This window comes from Parasteatoda tepidariorum, chromosome 3, assembly GCF_043381705.1.
Source record: "Parasteatoda tepidariorum isolate YZ-2023 chromosome 3, CAS_Ptep_4.0, whole genome shotgun sequence".
Classification (NCBI taxonomy): Eukaryota; Metazoa; Arthropoda; class Arachnida; order Araneae; family Theridiidae; genus Parasteatoda; species Parasteatoda tepidariorum.
In genome coordinates, this window is record NC_092206.1 from 40,778,012 (window position 1) to 40,794,327 (window position 16,316).

The 16,316-nt window shown below is 24.3% G+C and overlaps 1 protein-coding gene across 1 annotated transcript in view; it reads right to left on the minus strand.

The window, feature by feature from the left end:
- Nucleotides 1–16,316, minus strand: part of LOC107457424 (vacuolar protein sorting 13C) — a 105,333-nt gene that overhangs the window by 68,488 nt on the left and 20,529 nt on the right. The window contains exons 16-28 of the mRNA XM_071179184.1: nt 15,906–16,104; nt 15,523–15,581; nt 15,234–15,386; nt 14,036–14,144; nt 13,062–13,149; nt 10,440–10,557; nt 9,193–9,340; nt 6,471–6,650; nt 5,069–5,225; nt 2,620–2,702; nt 1,995–2,232; nt 1,014–1,133; nt 326–429 (exon numbers count right to left, since the gene is read on the minus strand). Of these exons, the coding sequence (XP_071035285.1) occupies nt 326–429; nt 1,014–1,133; nt 1,995–2,232; nt 2,620–2,702; nt 5,069–5,225; nt 6,471–6,650; nt 9,193–9,340; nt 10,440–10,557; nt 13,062–13,149; nt 14,036–14,144; nt 15,234–15,386; nt 15,523–15,581; nt 15,906–16,104 (1,756 nt within the window). The remainder of the gene's footprint in view (nt 1–325; nt 430–1,013; nt 1,134–1,994; nt 2,233–2,619; nt 2,703–5,068; nt 5,226–6,470; nt 6,651–9,192; nt 9,341–10,439; nt 10,558–13,061; nt 13,150–14,035; nt 14,145–15,233; nt 15,387–15,522; nt 15,582–15,905; nt 16,105–16,316) is intronic.

Here is a 16,316-nt window from a genome sequence, read left to right on the forward strand (position 1 = left end):
AGTAAAATACTTAATATATTTAAATTTTATATATTTCACACAAATTTTGTGACAGCAGACTATACAATTTACTCCAAGAAAACAAGAAAAAAAGGAAAATCATTATTATTTTAGTTCATTGAATACAGTAAAATATTAAATGAATGAAAATATTGGATAGATAATACTTATAAATTAAGTTGCACATAAGAAATTTAATTTTCATGTACCATTTGATAACAAAAAGTTAAAAAAGATCGAGTTTCACATTTAAAATTAAATCTTTCTTTTATTGCAAAAAAAAAAAAAAAAAAAAAAAATTCTAACAAATAAAATTATAATTTACTTGAGGATATACAGCATCAAAAGCTGGATCAGAAACAATGACATCCTTCAAGGAAGCAGAAACACATGTTTTTGTTTTTTGTAAAGTAATGGCAGCGTTCATTCCTTAAAAGACAAAAATATCTAATTCAAATACATAACCTAGTAAACAACAATTTTTGAATACTTCAAATTTAAGTTATATATACAGGAACCATCAATAAAAAATTACTTGAAAGATGACAATTAATTATTTCAGCACTTACAGCTTTTTGAAACTATTTAGAAAAAAAACTAAAATTCTAAGTATTAGTGTAATAAAAAAGAATATAAAGAATACTAGAAAGAATAATGAACAAAATGTTAAAATTTAAAAGTTAAAATGTCCTTAAAGCTTTAAGAAACATCAGATTAAGAAAAAAAAGCATTACAAAATATTTTTATTGTTTTCCAGAAAAGAAAAAATTGTGTGCCAAATATTTAACAAAGTAATTATATAAGTAAGTATTAATAAGTAATAAGTTACATAAGTAAGTATTTATAAGTAATATAAATAAGTATTAATAAGTAATATTATTCATTTTTAAATAAAAATATAAAATAAGAGGAATTAATAAATTAACAAGTTTAACTATGAATTTTAAGGAATAAACCTTTAAAAGTAAAGCGAAATGGAAAAGTAAAAAATAATCATTCAATAAAATCCTTACCTTTGATTTTTATATCAGTAAGATCATATTTTTTGTTACAAACAACAAGCCTAATTGATTCCATTGCAGCCACCAGCTTCATATCAATAATTTGAGAAGCAGCCTTTTTCCTAGAAGATGCTGAATAAAAACACATTTATTTAATGAATAAAGAGGTTCTACAACAGATATCACACTAGACAGTTCTATAAATAAATTTCATTTCATCAGTATGAAAAACAATAATAAGTTAGAATTTATAGCTGATGGATTTTCAGTTCCTAAAATTGAATTATATTAACAGTCTTTAGTCAAATAGTGATTTTCCTTTATTTATTTATTCTTTTTTGTTAGAATATACACTTTTTAATAAAAATTTATTCTGAGAAAATTTATTCTATTTAATAGAGAACATATGGCATTTAATTTTGTCAAAAATAATTTCTCACTTTATTTACAACAATAGTAGAATTATAGAATAGAATAGTAGAACTATAGAATAGCTGCACAATTCTTTCACATTTGCACAATTCTTGAATAAAAATATATTTGTTTTGACATTGATGTTTTCTTCAATTAACAAAAAAAAAATTACCTTACTTTGTAAAACAATTTATTTGGTTATACATGATTTTGCATGTATGAAAATAACCAATTGATGTTAAACCATCACCAAAACTTTCAGAAAATGAATTCCATATACATAGAAACTAAAATTTAAAAGAACTTATACATGAGAAAGTTAACCAACTTCATTTATTTAACATTGAAACTTTCGTATGCTAAAGGTGCTTCTAATATACAAAATTACAGTCACAATGTAAAAAATCTTTTTAAAGATAGAAAAATAAAATTTTATTAATATTGACTAAAAAAAAATTATGAATTGTTCATAACAGGTAGAATTTTGGCACTTTCAAGAGCATTTATTTTAAAATCATCCTTTGCATCAACCCAATTTACAAAAAAGTCACAATAATTTAAACATAAAATGTAAATAACCTGTTTTTGAACTTGTCTTTTCAACTGATGTTTCTTTTTTGGAAGAAGTAGAATCCAGTCTGACAGGCTCATTTTTTTCAGAATCTGACTGCATATTAGACAAAACAGTATTTGAAAAGTCCATTAAACTTAAAATTGCTTCCTGATGAAGAATAACATCAATCGATTTAAAATCTGCAGTCACTGCTTGCAAAGTAGACTCATATAATGTTTCAAAATCAGGAGCCTTCTTGTTAACCTAAGAATAAATCTATACATTATACATTACATTTAAATCTTAACCTAGTTAACTACACATTAAATTTAAACCTGAAAAATTGCTATTTGTAAGCAATTATTTAAAGCAGCAATGCTATCTTATTTCAATGCTATTATCAGCATTGTTGCTTCAAACACTTAGCTTTCGAAAGTCAATAAACCTAGGATAAATGCAAGAATTATTCAATAACTGAAATCCACTTTAAGAATATAATATATTTAAAATAATTTTTTTAAATTTTATTACAGTTTATAACAGCTAAATTTTAATTTAATCCTTATAAATAAATTATGATTTTTTAAAAACTATCAATGCATCTAAAATTTAAAATAAAAAATTCACAGAAATAAAAAAAAATCTACTTACAGAGAGGTATTTTAAAGAAAACAAATTTTCATCTGAAATTCTTGAAGTTGATGAAATCATTTTCAAAACTTCTCCACTAGGTGCTATAGAAAAATATATTAAATGTGAACAGAATCTTACACATTTTAATAATATTTAAAATTAAGGATATTTAAAAGTTAAGATAACTTAAAGTAATGACAAAGAAGAAAACTTAATTTTGTATATTTTCTCAATTTTAATTCTATTAAAAGTGCAAAACAGAAATACAATAACAGCATAGTTGCAAACAGTCAATATTTGTACTAGATCACAATTATTTAAACACTAAAAGTTTTACTTCACACTTAAGTAAATGTGCATATTGTTGATATAATAAATTTCTGGAATATGAGGATTGCTATTTACTTATTTTTGCAGAAAATTTTCACAGCTATTTTAAAATAACTGTTCTTAAAATTCAAATATGAATTTTTTAACAAGGATGATATTTATTTTTTTCTCCTGAAGCACTTTACACTTATCTCAAGAACATATTTCTATATTGTCTCAAATAAATAATTTAATTATTTTTACTACTGTTTACAATTTTATAAACTACAAAATGCAATTAACCCCTTTTTCAAGAAATAAAATTTATTTTAATTCAAAGACATACCATTTATTCACATTTTTCAAAATTATTTACTTGATAGGTATTATTATTTAAAGTATTATTATTTAAAGTATTATTATTATAGGTATTATTATTTAAGGTATTATTATTTAAGTTTAAGACAAGAAATTTTCAGGTTTAATTTATTTTATTATTTCTAATAATTTAAATGGAAAAAATTCTGTAAAGGAACAGCAAGGATTTCTCATTTGAGAAAAGAAAAATTATTACTTACAGAAAAAGAATTATTACTTATAGAAAAGAATTACTAATAATGCTAGGAAACTAGAAATTAATTACTAAAAAAATATCATTAAGTACTTTGTTCATATAAAAAAATAAAGGTCAGTGAAATTAATAACTTGATAAAAGAGAGAAAATTCTCCCCATAATTAAATCTAGCTAGAGCATCATGAACCAATCTAAGAATTTACCAATCTAAGCTGTGAAAAAATTTATTAATAATAAAATAATGAATACTCACTAAAATGTTTAATTTTTTTATTGAGTGGTACAAATTAATAAAATCACACTTGTTTTTGTTCTAACTCAACATAAAAAAAAACCAAGAAGCCAATCCCTCAGTGAAATATCAAAGAATAAATAATTTAGATCAGATAAAAAAAAAATTATTTCAAATTGCTCTAACAGAACAAGTTTATCTTCATTATCCATATACTTAAGCTACATATAAAATAAGTTTCAATATTACTTATATATTTAAATTAATCCAAACAAAATATATTTAAATATATATTTAAATAATATTTTCATAATAATACTTATATATTTAATATGAGTATTATTATTAAAATATTATTTAATATTTTAATAATAGACTTATATATATAATAGTATTATTATTAGTAAAATATATTTAATAATATTTTAATAATACTAATAATTTAAATAATAATACTTATATATTTAAATAATCCAAACAAAATGGGTCTAATTGAAATATTTATTTACTGATGAAAAAGCAAAAAATTATTTTACAAACAAATAACACAAAATTATAATTTAAAATAAAAAAAAACATTTTCGCTTAATTTGATGATTTTCTTGAGAAAAAAATAAATCAATTGATTCAAATCATTACCAAAGGTATTAGTTGTTATAACATTATAGATTACAGTTAAACAGGGAAAAAAATCCAGTATTTATATTTTGTTTCATCCATTATTAAATAAATTAATCAATTGCATTTGTCAGCCAACAAAATAGATAAATATTTTTATTTAAATTTTTACCTAGGGAATTGAATTAAAATATTGCTGAGCAGTGTATTCGAAATTGATTTTAAAGTTTTTAAATAAGAACCTATCACTTAAGTTTTCAGATTATTAATAAATGAAAAAAAAATTTAACTACGAATACTATCACAATTTGTTTTGACTGAATTTAACACCATTTTTAGAATTTTTTTTTTAATATGTTAGCAAGCTAAGTAATGAAATATTTTATCATTTGCAATATTTACGATAAAAAAACTTTCATTCAATAAAAAAGAATTTTTTAAAAATGCCACAGCTTATATAATGAATTCTTGTAATAGATCGTAATTAATCACATTCAAATTATTTAAATAAAATAACATATTAAATTTAAAATTCCTATGAATTTTAAAATTAATAAACACGAAACACTACTACTCATATAAATTAATGCTATGTAAGGAAAATATAATTAAATTGATTGTTTTAAAAAGTATATATATATAAACACAATGTAAAACTTCTCATTGCGTTTTTATTTTTTTATATTTTTTTATTTTTGCATAAGTATGCTTAATGGTATGGAATGAATAATTACTTGAGAACTCAGGGTGTTCCAAAAGTATACTTCCCAAATAAACATTTGCACTCATATCAAATGTTCGCATAGTTACATTTGTTCCAAGTTTATGAAATGCCAATCTAAACATCTTAACTTCATTTTCATTCATCCCTCGGGAAATAGCAAACGAAAACTGAAAAAACACAAAAATTCACAAAAATTCACAATCATGAATGGAAGGAAATTAATTCAAATAATAATTAAAAAAAAAATTTATATTAATTTGAAAACCCACAAAAATCTTAAATAATTTATGCAATAGTATGTTATAATAAAAGTGTATAATTGTGTAAAAGTATGTTATAATTGTGTGAAACATCCTTCTCTTTAGTATAGCACTAGTTTAAGTGTTTTAGCAGAAGGCTATCAATAAAATTAAGAATGTAAACAATGTAAATATGTTTATTAAGTTTCGTGCAAAATTTTTTTTTTAATTGAAAGTCTATAAACATAATGCAGCATAACTTTCATTAAATCATTTAGCACAATGCACAACATAATATATCATATAATAAGTAATTTTAACTTTAATTAAGTAACTTAAGAAGCATATTATAACATAATTCTATAACTTGTTCAATATCAGCATCAACTATTAAATCATTAATCACAATAAACAACATATTATGTAAGAAGTAGTTTTAAACTTTGCATAGAAAAGTGGGGTTAATATCCATTTATAATTTCTGAAGAAGTTTTCAACAATTGTCTTTGCTAATATGTGTTAATATTTTATTATTTAAAAAAATATCAGTGAAGCCCAAAAAATATTCCGAAATTCAGAGCTCCATTTTTACAGGGGGTTTGTAATTGATTCTACTTCACAATTAGTCTGAAAAATATTGGTTTCCATTTTCTTATGTCTATTCTACTTTACTATTTACTGTTATATTTCTTTGAATAGTAAATAATATGATTACAAGCATAAATTTTGATGGCTGTAAACGAAATTAAGGAAAATTTATAACTCATTAATTCATTGATTTATTAAAAAAAACTTATCACATAATAGAAAAATACCAGTACATGCAATAAGAACATTAGCTATTCCTGTTAACAGAGCAGTTTTGCCAAGTGAAAGCTAATAATGAATGAAGATTATTTAGATTAGCACTATATTGAATAGCATATTGTTGCAAATCGATAGTTATAGAAACAAGAAGCAACTGAGCCTTTATAATATTGCATCAAACTAGTAGTACTTTATACAATTGTTTCTAATTAATAAATAATATCTCGGTGTTATAATGTAATAAATCATTCTTGAAAGATTAGCTCAATGTAATGAGTCTTTTATGTTAGTCTTTAATTGAGCCTGGAATTATCTTAGCAAGATTATTTCAAATAAAAATAAATAAAATAATATTACAAAGCTTACTTCTTGTATATCAAAGATTAACTCCAAGCTAGTACTCTGAACAGGTATTTTTTGGCTGCTGATACTACTGTCATCATCATCATCTGTTTCACTTGAAAGATTTTTCACATTTTCAACAGCCTCTCTTTTAATTTGCTGCACTACTTTTGTATTAACTAAGTCAGCTCCAACAGCAGATGGCTGAAAAAAATATTTCACATAATTTTTTTTTCAAAATGATTAAAAGAATTACAAATAATGTGAGCTATTAATTAAACTTTCAGATGCACTAACTACTGCACTAGAATTTAAAGTCAGATTTTGTTTTCTTCTTAAAAAAATAAACCTATTTTTCCTATTGCTTCAGAAAGAAACACTAGAAAATTTGTATACAAATTGCAAGTAGCTTAATAACTAAAAAATACATAAACTTAAAAATAAATAAACAGCAAAAACATAAAAAGTTCTGTTAGAAATAGCACTATCAACTTTATTTCTATGCTAAACATTTAGCATAAACAGTTGAATTAACTTATAACAAGCCCTTATATAAGCCCTGATTTAACAAGAACCTGGATATAACAAAGAAATTAAACTTACTTATTTGATATAATGTCTATTGGAACATGCACACTTTTAATGAGTAAACCAAGATTTTAATGAGCAATATTTAACGAGTGAAAAAGTAAGTGACATTTGAAATTTGAAAGTTAGTAGAGAGAATTTGAAATTTTGTATCTGTTGATATAAATTTCATCACCTCAGAGATACCCTTACTCTACAATATTGTAACTGAAATTCAAGCTCAAGCAGATGAAAAAATAATGAAAGCGATGATAACAATGTGTGAAGAATTTAAAGCTGAACCAGACTAAATACTCAGTGGCCTTTGTGCGTGAAGAAAAACTTTCAATTCTTTTCGAAAGTAGGGTTGTAAATGGCAATGTTTTTCATGAGTCTCATCCCAAAAACAATATTAAAACAAAGATACAATCAGACAGTTTAAAAACAAATTAGCATCTTTTGTACTGTACAAAAATAAATAAGGTAAGGAGCATATTTATAATTTAGTAAGTGATTTTGCAAGTAACTTTTACAGTTTCTCACAACTAATTTTATATGTGCACTTTCTTAAAGAATACTGTGATCGCTCCACTCTCATTAAAAAGGAGTTCAACTGTATATAAAAATATTAACTACAAGAAAATAAATTTTAAAATTAAATTATTTCATACATCCCTTTTACTTAATTGTAAATCAGAAATTTAATCAAACAAAAAAAAATAATACTCTCAAAATTGACAAGAAAATGCTTTTACATTTTATTTTACAAGAAAACATTCCAGAATAAATTCATAAAACTCTCACAAAACTTAATTAGTTTTAGAACAATTGAGAGAAAGTGTATACTTTAAAATTTAGTTACAAAGTTGGTTCTTGAGAATAACGTTTAAGATTAAGGTACCATATTCACACTTTTAACAATCATTTTTATATTAGATAATGTTAACATCTTGAGCACAACTTAAGATTGAAACCCGAGGGCATTGCAGATTATCTCAGCATCTGCAAGTTATTTTTCATCTCAAATTATTAAAAAAAAGGGGGGATTATTAACACCCCTCTTTTAAAACATCTCTAAACTTTTTTTGAATTAAAATTATAATGTTGAGTTAAGAGAGCACGCTAAATAACAAAAAAATAAAGTATAACTTATTTTCTGTTAGTTGATTATAGAATTATACTGAAAAAGAAAGGACTTATTCCACATTTTTTATTGTATCATTGTGTATTTACATTAAGCTTAGACAACTTAAAATTTCTATGAATAATTTTTTAATACCTTTGCAGATTCTGTTAGCTTAAGCTGAATCTTTACAACATTAATATCTGTCTGACTGCATTGGGATTGCAAACCAATGAGGATTTATGTGGTAGTAGTATTCTGTGATGAGTGGTCAAATTTTTTTGGAGAATGGAAATTAAATGTTTCAATTTATCTAAATTAGGTCTCGAACATTTATTGTATTAACACTAGTGAAATAACAAAATATAGATTATAGCAAACTATTACTATTTAGTTCATTAATCCTATTTTTCTCAATGACTATTATTATTGTTTTTCCTGGATTTATCTAGCCAATTTTCATCTTTTGAATTTAACATAATAATAAATATCTGATACATCGCTGGTTGGAATTTTTCGGAGCACAGACTCATCTTTCAGAAGACTCTTACATAATAGTAGCTTTTTTAAACAAAGGTAGAGAGAGGGCATTCTAATTAAGTGTCTAGCTTTTAAACATCGATATTCGGCATCATCCACCAATCACAAGTTACTGAGCATCTTGCATAAAGTATTTTACAAGTAAGTAGGTGAAGAATTGAGTAGTAACCGGCTTCTCCTGTGAGAAAAATATTGTGTCACGAGCATGGTTTGTTACCACTCCCGATGAACACAGAACATCCAACTTTTATGACTTAATAAGTACTTAACAACAAGTACTAGAGATAAACATCAAGTACAGATTTGGCTGATTTGATGTGATTATTGATCATAATTGAAACACTTTTTCATATATTTGCAAAGAGCACTGTATTTGTTTTGTTTCTTTTTAAATTTTCCTTTGTGATGTAGATAAATTGAGCTATCTAATATATCGAAACAAAAGTTAGAAAAAAATATTAAGTGTCCTTGTAAAAATATACAAAAAATTCATATCAATAAGGAAAGTAAACTTACTAAATTTTGAATCGTAGAAGAGCTTCTGTCAGTAGTTGTTTTTTCACCCTCAGGCAATGGTATACTTGTAGCAATTTTTACAAGTTCAAATATTTGGCAATCTGATATGCCAACATCCAAAAGAGGGAGAACTCCCACTATTTTCATCCTGAAATGTTAGGTAGTCATAATTGTATGAGAAAATGAATGAAATATATGTAAAAAAAATCACATGCTTATAATATCTATATTTAAGTTATTAAATTTTTTAAAAAAAAAAACAACCAAATAGAAAAATCCTTTTTGATTTTTTTTAATTTTTGCTTTTACTCAATGTTATGAAAAGTTCCAAAAGTCATACTGTTTTATCAATATTTAAAAAATTGACTTTAAACTTTTAAACAGCTTTATTAAATTTTTGTACAAGTTTATCATCATTTGATTTTTTAATTTGATTAAAATAAATATTGTAGAAATAGTTTTAGAAATTAAAGTTTAATTTTAGTTATTTTTTTGACTAAACACATTTAATGCCTTACAATTTTATAGATTTACATTAAGATTTTCTAATTCACATTTTGCACAACAAATATTTTTACTTGATAAATGCAGACTAAAATATTAATAAAAATTTCACTAAAGTTTGAAACGTTTAGGTTTTAGCATTAAACATTTTGATAAGTATAAAACTTTCAATAATAAAAAGAAAACTTTATAATATCTATTTAATAATAAAAAAGAAAAGGCCAAAAAAAAATACTTAAATACAGGAAAAATAGGAATAATCAGTAAGGCAAAAAAAGATCACAGATTTTAAATTAGATGTGTTATTTGACACGCATTTTTGCATCAACTTAAAACATGCTAAGGATATAATGAATTGTAAAGATAGATATGGTCACAAGGAATAATACCTTAAAAGGAATAATACCTCTTTAATATTCTTCCAAATAAAATATTTACCTTTTCATAATCTAGTTTTGAACAAAATACATCCATAACATTATTTTTAATGCATCTACAATATTATAAATGTATTTTATAATATTATGGAAGTATTATTATAAAAACAATTTATAATACATCAAATGAGTTGCTACTGTTGAAAATTATTTTATAAAATAAACTTAGATTTTTACTTTTAAAACAATTTTGCTGGTTTTCCTACATTTTACTACTGAATGGTCAAATTAATTTTCTTTTATAATTAAATACTTGGCTTTCTCCTTATAGCTTCTGACTAACAAAATAAAGTCTTATAAACTTACTGTGGCATTCGAGGATCAATGGTCACAATAGATTTATGGAAATCAACACTTATTGTTAATGGATACAATAAATGGTGAGGATCACCAAGTTTTCCAATAAAATCTCGCCAATCTTCTCCTGTGTAAGGACAATAAATTCAAAGATTAAAATATGTATTAAAAATTACTGAAAAAAGATTGAGCGTGAATAAAAATATTCGTCGATTTAAATGAAAAAAAGTTTATCTAAAAAATTGGCATACTGTACTCACATAAAATTATTCAGAATTTAACTTACAATCAAATGACTAATTATGTATTCAGATGAAGAAAAAAGTTTTAAATATTTTATTCACTTAAGAAGACTCTATAATTCTGTTTTTACCTCCATTTGTATTATAAAATATATGTTAAAAGTGAGCACACGTAAACCTTAAGCAAACCATAAATTTAAAAATTGTGACAAAAATGTTTTTAAATATCAAGAGGCAAACAAATTATAGGAAGAAAACTTCGCTACTGAATAATACTCCCAAACTTTGTTTGAATTTAGATATTTTGAAAAATATAAATAAATTTTTTCAGCATTTGAAACATCTTCGTTTACCTGAACACATCTTTTCTGTACTTTAAAATTTTAAATTACTTATGAAGGTGAAACAGAATTTGCCATAAAAGATTTCTAATGTGGCACAGAATCCTCTTAACAACTGACATAAAAATATTGAGTAAGAGTATATACATTTTACAAAATAGTTATACGTATAACTATATGCATTTTACAAAATAAATGTTGCTTTACGCAAAAGAAAAAATTATCACATAAATTATTTTTACAAATATAATAAAATTATTTTAAAACATTTATCACCAAGAAATGTTTGATGTTTCCAAATCTAATTCTCACTTAATTTATCATTAACTAAGCAAAAAAGTTTAAAAATGAAAACTGTATCCAGTCAACAAAATGATTCATACAAAATGTATTCATACTAAGATAATTATGCAAATATGTTATATATATATGTTTATATAATAAGTGATCAACAATTGACTCACATAGAGCAGAAAAAATCTTTCAATAAAAAAATCATCAATCAAAACACAAAAACAAAAAATTCATACAAATTTTGCAGAAAGAAATACAGTAGAGCACTGATTATTTAGGCTGGTTAAACTTTAAATGATACCCCATTATATTACGGGTGCACAAGCTATGAGCCACTTGCGTTTTTAGAGCAACGAGCCACTTGCACAACAGGTTGACTTATGAAGGGCTACATGGAAATTAATTGTAATAACTGTTTAAAAAAAATAATCAAAAAGTCATTTGGATTTATGATGAAATTGGTGAAAGAGTCAAAAAAAGATCACTAAAATTTAAATTTCGCATATCATAATATCTTATTAAAAATATTTTTATTTTTGTAAACATGTCAAATTACATAGTAATAACCATTAAAAAGTTTTTTGAAAAACAATATTGAGTTATGATAGAATCTGGGCGAATTGAGCCCATCAAAAAGTGCTGACTCAAATGTGCAACTCAAAATTTTTAAATTTTTGAAAGAAAAAAAAAAGATTATTTTTTTATTGTATACAGATGCTCTTGCAGGTCGCACACCAACAGTTAGTATTGTGCACCCCTATTGTATTGTAATTGAAATTTTATGTTATGAAAAATATAATGTAAAAAATATTACATAAAAATTTGGTGTAATTTTATAACAGTAATACAGTAGGGAACCGATTATCCGGAACGATCGGGACTATCGCTATTCCGGATAACTGATTTTTCCGGTTTTCTGAATCGCTACGAAAAGCCGTTTTTTTTATTGTTAAACACAAATAAAAAAAAAAAGTATTTGGAAACAATCTTAAAAAAGAAGAAAAAACGATGAAGTAATACACTAATGATTATTTATAAAATGATGATAAGGTAAACATCTTTCAAAAAAGAAAGAAAAATCCTAAAATCTTAAGAAGAAAAAAAAAATTTTTCTTTTTAAATGGTGGGAAAATTTATTGAATTTTGTTTTGGTTTTCTGATTTCCGGATAACGGGTTCTGTACTGTATTATTTTTGCACTATTAAAAAGCTAGATATTATATTCAGTTCAAACACACTTTACATCTTAAATATTTCGAAATTTAAATAAAATATTCACATGTTCTAATGAGTTACAAGGTTTTTGAAAAATAAAAGTTTCCATGAAATAACAAAAAAAAAATTTTTTTTAAAATTATTCCATGATAAATCAATTTCATTGCACAATTTTGATACAAAATTATGTTTATTTCACAACATTTACACTGTCATAATTTATATGCTGTTCATTTAGAGAGCAAAAACTACCGATCCAGGACAATTCTCCTTCAAAAATGGGTGATAAGCACTGTCTTAAGATTTAAAAAGTGATTGCACGTGCACTGCTAAGTAAACAACCCATCGTTCTTTCTCTCACCTCCAATTTTAATAAAATTTAAGCAAATCTGGTGCAAACCCAAGTGGGCATAAAGTCTTTGGGCATGCAGCATTCAGTTCACATCTTATATGTAATACTGCGACTAAGAAAAAGTAAATAAGTGCTTATTTTTACAAATTAAAATTAATTGCAAAATATAAAAACATAAAATGACATACCTGCTTGAGACAGAAGTATTTCAACATTTTTCACTGATATTTTGAATTTGTCATATGCTTTGTCAATCATAGTAGACAAAACTTCCTCCTAAAATTAATATCAACACATTCAATTAATTTAAATTAAATATCAAAGGTATAGTGTATCTACTCATACTGCATATATAAGTAAAATATTCAAATTATCAAAAAAATATTAAAGAACAATCTATTTGAAAAATACATTGTAAGGCATATAAATATTTTTATGAGATGAAAGATTTAAATATTTATAAAAAATTACATGGATATATATCACATATAGATATCACATGCTATAAATTTTCCGATTTTGAGATATTTAATTAATGTAATTCTTAAAAATTAAAATGAATTCTTAATTGAGTTCCAGGTAAACCTTGATTTATCATTCCACTTTTCTTGCTTTCCCATAAGTATCAGATTGTTTTAATGGTTTCGTTACAAATACTATTCTTATAATGTTAATAAAACCCATTTAGATTGTTTTTGAAAGTAGCAGATATCTGCGTCTATAAAATTTCCTGTATTCACACCAACTTACAGAAAATGAACAACAATCTGTCACAAACATTGAAAAGTTATTATTTGCGCTGGAAAAAAAGAGTGTGTTCAAAACAAAATTTCCAAATATCTCAGATAAATAAACGTTTATTCATCCTTATTTTGAATCGTTAATATTTTTGCATAAAGTAGATCAGTTAAAATTTTTCATACTTGTTGTAAATGTATATTTTTTGAGTTTATTCATTCTTTTATTTGACTTTTTTAAGTTGACCCACATTTGTTGTTTTCCTGTATCTATAAATCATAATCAGTGTTCCCATGAGAAACAATCAATCAAGGTTTATATTATTAAAATGTTAAGCATATGAAGTTATCGTAGCTAAAAATTAGAATTTGAAATTCATTTGCACGTAAATACCGATATATTGAAAAATTTTAAAAAAACTTACCTCTGTGCTTCCTGCCTTTACAAGGCTTTTAACAGTTGGTGACTCAGGGTCTCTCTTACTACTATCCATAGTGAAATTTCCAAGACTTATAACAATTAGTGATGAATTACTAAGAAATAAAAATGCAATAGATTATTAATATACGAAATAATAAAATACTACAAGAAATATATTCAAATATTTTTTTCTGAACCAAAATATCTGTTTTTATTAACCTTTGTGAAAATCGTCAATCGACGACTGTAAATTTTAAAAAAATTATACAATTAAGATCCTCTACACAGCCTCTTTATGAAAATGCATTAAGCAGTCACAATTTCATGAGGATGTTTTGACACTATTTTCATTACCAGGTGTCACGAAAAGCATTCGCCAATGCGCCAAAATCGTAAACTTGGTTAATAAGATTATGTTTTGGCGAAAGTATTGGCGAATAATTTTTTTACATATAAACTGGAAGAAAAAATATATATTTAACTAGATCATCAAAATTATGTTAAAAGGAATTTTTTTTAACAAATCAGTATTTTTTTTTTTATTCGATTAAAGTAATTTTCAGTAGATGTGCCGCATAACCAGTTAGAATTCGGTCCAAATAATATAAGCCTGAAACAAACTATCCTTAAATAGTTTTTTTTATGGGAAAAAAATTTATCATAAAAAGTTGATAAGATTTGCAGTTTGCGAAAACTTTCGAAAATTGGCAAATACTTTTGAAATTTGGCTAATTTACTGGCCAATAATTTAAACTCCTTAGCGCTGGCCCTGATTACCATTGTTGAAATCATTTTATAATAACAGAAATGCATTTTAGTTTATTATACACTTATTATATTTATTAAAATTAATAACTTAAATCCTATGTATTTATAAGTTCTCTCATTTTACTGATATTTAATCAATTCCATTTTTTAATCAATCTTTTGCTTTTTGGAGCTGAGCGGCGATTATAATAATTAGACTAACATTGCAGGCCTTTAAAAAACTTTCAATATATTTTTTTTCTAATTATTGCAAAGTAAAAAATGAATCAGTTTTTAAACTCCAAAATATGTTTTTCAAAAACAAAAAGCAAAAAATGTGAAGCTGAATTACCATAAAAAGTATTTAAATGCAGTAAATAATGTAAAAGACATTCAATAAATTTCAAATAATATAGAAAATATTTAAATAATGTAGTAAAGAAAAGATTCATTACTCTTTAAGAACACCCTTTTCTGGAACTATAATAAAAACTGGCTGCATATCAATGGTGAGATCTAAATATTTATGCTGTTCTATAGCATACTGAAGTCCAAATGCTGACATCTCTTTTAAATCTTCTAATTTTAACATAGCTGTTGCTTGAAGCCTTTAAAGAAAGTTAAAAAAAAGTCCTCAATACTACAAAAATGACATTCCTTTTCAATTTATAAGCTCTTAAATAACAATAATTCAATTTGAAAAGCAAAATAAATTATTTGCTTTACTTAAAAATAAGTACTTACTGTTGTAATGCTGGATTTTCAGGGGGTTTAAATACTTCTGTGAGATTGTTTACAGTGATCTGAAATTTATAATTACAAATCTATTAAACATGATAGTTTATATTTTTAACATAAGAATTAATTGATTTAATTGAAAAAATGTTGTTTGAAATCAGAATAAAGAGAAAAAATTAGCAAGAACACAGAAACAAAATCTGCTAACTGCTCACTTTGGAAGGAAAAAAAAAAAAAGGTTACATTTATAATTAAAACAAATTGTCTTGCATCCTCAGTTTGAAATACATCGATAAAATAAATATTTAAGTTTATTTATATTTTTACCATTTTTTTATGAACTTTATAAAAAAATGCTTATTACAATAAAATGATTAAGTCAAACTTACAGCATCATAGATTATTTCTAATGGCTGTGCTTGAACATTTAATCGTTGATCACATGATCCATCAAGAGGATTGGTTTCAAATGCAATATTAAGCAATGGAAGATTGCTTGACTCATACTGCCTAGAGGAGACAATTGTAGGAGTAAACTTTCCAACAGGTACTCCTCTTACAATGAAGCTATCTATCTTGGACTCGAAACTGAAAGAAAACAAGTTAGTTATTATATGGATGAATTACCAAAAAAAAAGAAGTAAAAAGATTAAAATTACATAAAAAAGTTTTAAGAATTTATTTTATATTTTCAAATTTACATTAGGAAATCCGTAATTACTCATTATGAGTTTCTAATTTAGTAACCATGTGTTTGATACAGTACCACAATGGATGCCTTTCTTTAACTACTTTATATG